Source organism: Oncorhynchus mykiss, chromosome 4 (assembly GCF_013265735.2).
Source record: "Oncorhynchus mykiss isolate Arlee chromosome 4, USDA_OmykA_1.1, whole genome shotgun sequence".
NCBI lineage: Eukaryota > Metazoa > Chordata > Actinopteri > Salmoniformes > Salmonidae > Oncorhynchus > Oncorhynchus mykiss.
The window spans coordinates 21,675,035-21,683,626 of NC_048568.1; the positions used below are offsets into that span (position 1 = coordinate 21,675,035).

General features: G+C 43.0%; 1 protein-coding gene across 4 annotated transcripts in view; it reads left to right on the forward strand.

Moving 5' to 3' along the window:
* LOC110522307 (centrosomal protein of 170 kDa protein B) overlaps positions 1–7,163 on the forward strand; it is a 32,313-nt gene extending 25,150 nt beyond the window's left edge. For 2 of the 4 annotated variants that reach the window (XM_036975891.1, XM_036975888.1), the window contains 8 exons: positions 2,256–2,514; positions 2,661–2,832; positions 3,083–3,121; positions 3,713–3,850; positions 4,093–4,181; positions 4,304–4,397; positions 4,514–4,565; positions 4,764–7,163. In XM_036975891.1, the coding sequence (XP_036831786.1) occupies positions 2,256–2,514; positions 2,661–2,832; positions 3,083–3,121; positions 3,713–3,850; positions 4,093–4,181; positions 4,304–4,397; positions 4,514–4,565; positions 4,764–5,020 (1,100 nt within the window). In that variant the 3' untranslated portion in view covers positions 5,021–7,163. The remainder of the gene's footprint in view (positions 1–2,255; positions 2,515–2,660; positions 2,833–3,082; positions 3,122–3,712; positions 3,851–4,092; positions 4,182–4,303; positions 4,398–4,513; positions 4,566–4,763) is intronic. The other 2 variants (XM_036975889.1, XM_036975890.1) reach the window with 2 other exon arrangements.
* Positions 7,164–8,592: the final 1,429 nt, after the last annotated feature.

Below are 8,592 nucleotides of genomic sequence, written 5' to 3' on the forward strand. Positions count from 1 at the left end.
TGGAGACGCCTTGGAGAACGTTCTGATGCCTGCAACAACCTCCAGCATGACCGGTTTGGCGGTGGGTCAGTCCTGGTGTGGGGTGGCATTTCTTTGGGGGGCCGCACAGCCTCCATGTGCTCGCCAGAGGTAGCCTGACTGCCATTAGGTACCGAGATGAGATCCTCAAACACCTTGTGAGACCATATGCTGGTGCCGTTGGCCCTGGGTTCCTCCTAATGCAAGACAATGCTAGACCTCATGTGGCTGGAGTGTGTCAGCAGTTCCTGCAACAGGAAGGCATTGATGCTATGGACTGGCCCGCCAGTTCCCCAGACCTGAATCCAATTGAGCACATCTGGGACATCATGTCTCACTCCATCCACCAACGCCACGTTGCACCACAGACTGTCCAGGAGTTGGCGGATGCTTTAGTCCAGGTCTGGGAGGAGATCCCTCAGGAGACCATCCGCCACCTCATCAGGAGCATGCCCAGGCGTTGTAGGGAGGTCATACAGGCACGTGGAGGCCACACACACTACTGAGCCTCATGTTGACTTGTTTTAAGGACATTACATCAAAGTTGGATCAGCCTGTAGTGTGGTTTTCCACTTTAATTTTGAGTGTGACTCCAAATCCAGACCTCCATGGGTTGATAAATTTGATTTCCATTGATAATTTTTGTGTGATTTTGTTGTCAGCACATTCAACTATGTAAAGAAAAAGGTATTTAATAAGAATATTTCCTTCATTCAGATCTAGGATGTGTTATTTTTTTGAGCAGTGTATATTTTTTTGCACATTTACTAAAAATAGAAAATAGAAATACCTCATTCACATATGTCTTAAAAAATATATAAATATTAGGAAGAGCAATGTCGGAGTGGCATTGACTAAAATACAGTAGAATAGAATACAGTACATATGAAATGAGTAAAGCAGTATGTAAACATTATTAAAGTGACCAGTGATTCCATGTTATGTATACAGGGCAGTACCCTCTAAGATGCAGTGTTGAGTAACCGGGTGGTCGCTCCGAGACAGGATTGTGTCGATTCACAGATCTGGGGAAGGGTACCAAAACATTTCTGCAGCATTAAAGGTCCCCAAGAACACAGTGGCCTCCATAATTCTTAAATGGATGAGGTTTGGAACCACCAAGACTCTTCCTAGAATTGGCCGCTTAGCCAAACTGGGCAATGGGGGAAAAGGGCCTTGGTCAGGGAGGTGACCAATAACCTGATGGTCACTCTGACAGAGCTCCTGAGTTTCTCTGTGGAGATGGCAGAACCTTCCAGAAGGACAACCATCACTGCAGCACTCCACCAATCAGGCCCGTATGGCATAGCAGCCAGACAGAAGCCACTCCTCAGTAAAAGGCAAAACAGCCTGCTTGGAGTTTGTCAAAAGGAACCTAAAGGACTCTGAGACAATGAGAAACAAGATTCTCTGGTCTGATGAAAACAAATTGAACTCTTTGGCCAGAATGCCATGGGTCACATCTGGAAGAAACCTGGCATCATCCCTATGGTGAAGCATGGTGGTGGCAGCATCATGCTGTGGGATGTTTTTCAGTGGCAGGGACTGGGAGACTAGTCAGGATCGAGGGAAAGATGAATAGAGCAAAGTACAGAGAGATCCTTGATGAAAACGTGCTCCAGAGCACTCAGGTCCTCAGACTGGTGTGAAGGTTCACCTTCCAACAAGACAACGACCCTAAGCACACAGCCAAGATAACAAAGGAGTGGCTTCAGGACAAGTCTCTGATTGTTCTTGAGTGGCCCAGCCAGAGCCTGAACTTGAACTCAATCGAACATCTCTGGAGTGATCTGCAAATAACTGTGCAGTGACGCTCCCCATCCAACCTGACAGAGCTTGAGAGGATCTACAGAGAAGAAATGGTAGAAACTCCCCAAATACAGGTGTGCCAAGCTTGTAGCATCATACCCAAGAAGACTCAAAGTTGTAATCACTGCCAAAAGTGCTTCAACAAAGTACTGAGTAAAAGGTCTGAATACTTTTCAAATGCACTGTAGATGGTGTATTATGTACTTATGTATCAGTATCAATATTGTGGAGTAATCCCAAGGGTCTGGCAATGAATAATGTTGTTAATGTGAATGACTAGTCTACTGTTACAATCTTCCTATCTGAGAATTTATTTAGAGTGTACTATTTTATTTATTTTTTTCTGGGAGAAATAATCCTGTAATTTAATGAGGTTGGTCAAATGAACCAATGAGGTTGGTCAAATGAACCGTGCTGTTTTCTGGTAGGTTCCCGTCGAAGGCAGAAAGGTTCAGACTATACCTCCACGTCTGAGGAAGAATATGAGGCCAGCTCTGGAACCCCCAAACACAAACGCTCCTCCCACACGTCTGCTGCCACACAGACCCCCCGGGCTCAGAAGGAGAAGGCTGCAGTAGCAGCAGTCGCTCGGTCCAAGTCCGGCTCACTGGAGACTGAGGAGGACGAAGTCCAGAATGAGACTGACCACTACCAGAACTGGACCACACACAGCGCCGAGATAGCAAAGTAGGGTGACATAATGGCACTAACTATGGGTTGACTGTGTATCACCTGAAACCACTTACTGAGCCTCATGATTGAAAGCTGTGGAACATGCATTCTGTACGTATGTATTTTTTAAATGGTCATGACTTGTGTTTGTGTCTTCCCAGGCTCAGTCAGGACTTGGCCAAGGACCTTGCCATTCTGGCCCGTGAGATCCATGAAGTGGCGGGAGATGGGGACTCCCAGAGTTCCTCTGGAATGGGCACAAACCCCTCCCCCAGCTCTGCTCCCAACACACCTGGGCCCGCCTCCACCATCCCCATCTCTAGCCGGGAAGAGGTGTGCCCGCCCACTACCCATAATGCACTTCAAATATGCCCTTCTAGCCTGTACCTCACATTATTTCCATCCTGCTGTAATGTTCCAATGCATAATACAATGGCACTGCAGCCTATGGGATTTTTTTTTTTAACCAATGTGCCACTAAATATTTTACATCAATATTCTGTACAGGCTCAGTGACAAGTGCAAAGAATCCCTTATCATGTCTTAGATTCTCATGAGCATGTCTCTGTTCTCTACTGTACAGAGGCCATATACATCTTTGCGAGGGGTCCTCCCATCTCAGGTGCATACCTCAGATACATTAGACAGTCTCTCTCTCTGTCTCTCGCTGTCCTGCAACGGTTTCTATTTCTTTCCCTTCACCTCCGTGCTCTCACACAAGTCATGCTATCATCACTAATCCAAACACTGGTATTTTGTTGGATTGTCTAGCTACAGATTATTATATTTTATGACACTGGGATCTTCTATGTTTCTAAGGACCTTCTATGGTGACAGCTTTTCAGGAACATAAAACCTGCCTGCCACTGTCTCACTACAGACTTTCACTGCAACTCTCACTGTAACAGGCACATTTTCACGTTTCACTAATGTAACTTTGTTCCGGCTTGTATCCCAGCAAAACTAAAATTCACTGCTCACAGTTCAACTGCTCTCACCCCTGCATGTTGCCGTGGAGCATGTGATCACAAAGCACTAGTCACTCTGGTTGATTTTTCTCTAGGACAGTAAAACAAAGATATTCTTACTTCTTATTCTCGTTGTGCCCTTGAAGTACAGTAGAAGGCCTTGAGGCACTGACTCCCTCAGTAGTCGTGGCAATGTCAGTTGTTCAGAAAGGGCGGACCATGCACTGATTCTATTCTCTTTCCAGCTGGTCCAACATATCCCTGAAGCCAGCTTAAACTACCAGAAGGTTCTACTATCGCCAGGTTCTACCGCTGTCATGGACCTGGATCCTAACATGAATGACCAAGACCCAAGCTCTAAGCCACGGTGGAACCGTGAAGAGGTCACTTTCCTGTTAACACTTGTTTGTCCCTTTTAGAATAGTACTTTCACTACCTATCAATGATTTGGAAACCTAGGAATATAACAAATAGCAAAGCTGGCTCATGCATAAACAAACTGGCCATCAGGCTACACAAAAGGATCTGTTGCAGTTAGTTTTGGTCTGCTGGGAAGTATATTTAGGAGGGTGAAACTACTTTGGGAATACTTGAGTGTTTGACGTCCGCCATTTTCTCCCTCCAGGTGATTTTGGACAATCTGATGTTGAACCCTGTTTCTCAGCTCTCTCAGGCCATTCGGGAGAACACAGAACAGCTGGCTGAGAAAATGAAGTAAGGGAACTTGATGTACCTCAGAGCTCTCACCTTGTGTTTCTGTTAAAAATAAAAGAGCTAATCCATTATTTTATCTCTGCTTGGCTCAGTTAGATTATACTTAGTCTTTTTTCCGTCAGGGTTTTATTCCACAATAAGACTGAGGCCTGGGAGGAGATTGAAGCGAAGATCAATGCTGAAAACGAAGTACCCATCCTAAAAACATCAAATAAGGTACAACATTTGTAGCCAGCCACACATCTTACATTGGTAGACATTTTGGTGTAAAACTGAGGTCATCATATATGGGAAAATGTTTAATTGTCATCATTTTAATTCTACTCTCACAGGAAATCTCCTCCATCCTGAACGAGCTGAGAAGAGTACAGAAACAACTAGAAAGTAAGAGTTACACATGGCTCGTTTTTTGTTTTGTTATAATCTTCCTAAAATGGATTGGGAGTGTAATGTTGAATTGCTTGTCCTGAACGGCCTCATATCTGCATAACATATTCAGAACATCTAAATAAAGCTGAAAGCATATGATCCAGTTGGCCAATGAAATTGAATAGAACACTGAATGTTACTTTGGTTCTGTAGTGATCAACAGCATTGTGGAACCTGGTGGAGCTGGCATTGGGAAACCTAAGGTGGCAGCGGTGGCTGCTGCTACTTCTGCTGGACAGGCCACCAGGTCCCCCTTAAGGCAGAAGAAAGCCCCAAGTAAGCCCACTGGGCCTGGGGACAGACAGCGTGGTGCCAGCCCCTCTACCAGCCCCACCACCTCCAAACACAACACCAACGAAAGCACCAAGAGGTCCACTCGAGGACACAAAGGGGCAAACGTTGTGGCCTGATCAGTGATCCCAGGGCTCTGTAGCATCTCTTGATGGTTATAATATAAAACCATCATGACACAGTATACTGTACATGGGTCTTGACTGGTAAAGGTGTAACTGAGTACCGCTGTTTAGAATTGCTTCTTCCACATTGCACAAGCTCAAAGTAAAAGGAGGCAAAGCTGGGTAAAAGAAGTGGTAACTTGTTGCTTGCTTTAATAAGTGGATTGTGGACAAAATAATGTCCATATGTCTTGTCTACTCTACTCTACTATGTGTGATGTGTGGTTGCCCAGTACTGTAGGCTTGGCCTAGTCTGGGTACCAGTCTTTTCAGCTAACATGCAGCTCTTAGCCACTCCTGTCATTTGGCAAATGATATGACTGGCAAGGAGTGGAATGTTATAGCTGATCAGACAGCAACCAGGCTAGGTTTGGCAAGATGACCAAGATAAGACAGGCTACATCCTTGCCCATTCTTTGTTACCATAGTGATGATAATCATAATAAAAACACTACTAGTTGTCCATGAGAACATGTGCTGGACTGCTTCAATATTATGGCAGAATTAGAGAGGGTGTTAGTGGTGTTATGTGCTTGTCTTGTAAAATATGATTCATGAAATGTTCCTGAGCGACTGGGACATTTTACTGCTTGGCAAAAAGCTACTGCTGAATGAACGGACCACCACTCTTACTTTTTAAAAAGTTGATTGTCTGATCGTGAAAATTCTTAAGATGTGTTCTATATGAATGTTGTGTGTAGAGAATGTTAGGATAGTGTATCAGAATGTTTGAGATTCCAAATAAATACAGTATACAATAAACAGCATCAGAGGGAGGGGAAAAACATACTTGGCAAAACATTTTCATATGCTGTCATTTTGAATGAATGAATTTGTTAATTTAGGTCAAACAACTATGAGGTATTATTTAAGTCCTCCATTTTGTCATTCTCTACCAAGCTTTGGATGACGCTGTATCAATGATGAAGCTTTATGGTTGTGATTTCATGTTATTGGCAGTGACACTATATTTCTGTCAGGGTAGTCGATAGTATGGTACTGATGTAGCTTATTCTGGTATGTCTGAAGGAGAGAACGCTTAACGATTCAAGAGTGAAGCGATTAATTAACCTAGATGCTTCAAATGAGTAAATTGCCCCAAATTGACTGTATCGTAGTGTGCTAGCTTTGTAAAAGATAGAATGGAGCAGTTCTTTATTGTCCCCTGTATGTGTGTGTGTCACAGGAGGTTGGTGGCACCTTAATTGGGGAGGACGGGCTCGTGGTAATGGCTGGAGCAGAATCAGTGGAATGGTATTCCATTTGCTCCGTTCTGTTATCATCAGCCGTCCTCCCCTGGTGTGTGTGCACTAAGAGCACTTGTGAGTTCTGTATCTGTTGTGTGCTGAGCCAATGTCACAGTTTATTCCCGCCGTCTGCCAAGGCAGCTGGGATAGGTGGGAATGTGTGCGAAGAATGCTGTAAGTTAAAGAATAAGAACTGACAGAAAAATATTTTGTGAAAGTGCATGTGTACCATAATTATGTAGTTTAGTTGGGTTCAGGCTAGTTCACCAAATGTGCACTTTTTCATTGAGATACACCTCATAACCCATGGGTGGAACTGAAAATAAAGCAGTATCTTTAATTAAGCAGTAAATACAATGACTTGTGGCTGAAATGTAGATTTCGCAATGTTTTAACTTTCAAGGGCAGGCTGTTTTAGGGTAGTGCTTATCAGTTTGATTTCTGTCAAGTACTTAAGCCTACAACAGACCATATCTATGCTAAAAGCAAAGCTTTTTTTTAACAATCATTAGTGCCATGGTGTTCACTGACCTTGAAGCCATTGAGAATGTATGGATTTGTCATCTACCCAGAACAGACATCTGACTATCGCGCTGATTGTCACTTCTGCTGCTACGGGTGATGTCAGCATTGAGCTACTTGCTTCTAAATATACATTTTGTTACAATGCATGCAACTCAAATATAAGCTGTATTAAAAATTGTTTAAAAAATTACTGCAAAGTGCAAACCAAACTTTATGTGAATATTTGTCAGGTATATGTCAAAAGTTTTTTTTTTTTCTATGACTGAGGTTATGGTCAGACTGAAGGCTACAATGTTGTTTCTAAATTAAACGGTTATGTTCTTCCAGATTTATTTAATTATTTTTGTTGTACTGAATATATTTATAGATGTCATGGACCAGTTTGTTCATCATCATGAACATTGATTTGTACCATCATATAATTTGTAATAAACTGATTTCAGTCATAAATGTATTTTATTCCAGATGTTATATTCAACAAAAAGTTGATGACATACAGAACAATTACACTAGTACACTACATCACATTGTTAGTAGACGGTACATTTTGGGAGGCAATTTGTCTAATGTTCCAGCTTAAAGTGAATGCAACAGTGCTATTGGTCTGGGTTTTCCAAGACTAGCATTGTGGGTAGGCCTACACTTTGGGAAGGACTTGGGAACAAAAGGTAAAATCTTAGATTATTCTTGTTCTGATGGGAGGCATTGCAACATAACTGTTCCAATAGACTAAACCATGCCTGCCCTTCTTGGGTCATGGGCGTCACATCACACTGTGGATTACAGATGTCTTGGGCCAGTCCCACAAGTCTCAATCTCTGCTACTGTATTTGACAATAGCTGTCCAATGATTCCCAACCAAACAGAAATGTAGCAATTTTGTCAAGAATGTTATTAGTTGATAGCCTAATATTGCCTCAGGTGTACAAAGCATGGGGCGATAGGTAGCCTAACAGTTAAAGGCGAGCCTCCAGCCGAGGGTTGCCAGTTCGAATCCTGGGTTTGATGGGAAATATCAGGTGGTAAGTAAACTGGCAACCGGAAGGTTGTTGGTATCAAATCCTAGATGCCATTGCCTGCTGTTGTGCCCTTGAGCAAGGCACTTAAACTTCCCACAACAACTGCTCCACTAGTGCCCAGTGGCAGCCCCCTGCTCCAACCTGTATGTATGTATGTGTTTTTCAGAGGAGTTGAGTAAAAGCAGAAGTCGAATTTCAATCGTGTCTTGTGTACATTTGATGAAGAAAAGTGCTCTTAAAAGTAGATTTAGTGAAATTACTTGTCAGGAGCAGCACAGGTGAAAATGGGCGCGTTCAAGCAGATCACTTTTGTCAAGTTGGTGACTGTCGTTGGTCACCACCTTCCAAAGTGTGTTGCATTACGGGGATGAACATTTTCCCATTTGTGCCTACATGAACTTAAAAAACTGTGATTAATGGTCATGAAGTTTCTGTACTTGCTCTTTACCAACTTCATCCTACAGCCATCACCTGCATCGTGGCTCTATAATCAACCACTTTTTGTCTTCTCACGCTAGTGTTAAAGACATCACTGAAACCAAGTTTGACGTGATTCATGTCTACAGCGGATATATACAAATTAACGTGATGTTTGAGGCTCTCACTGATCGTACAATGTAGACACACAATTTCAGTTCGAGTGTAATATGGGAGTTGGAGAAATTATTTTGATATTTATAAACAATGGCAACACTGCCATGTTGATCTGAGCTTTTGGAAAACCCTATTAGTGTCC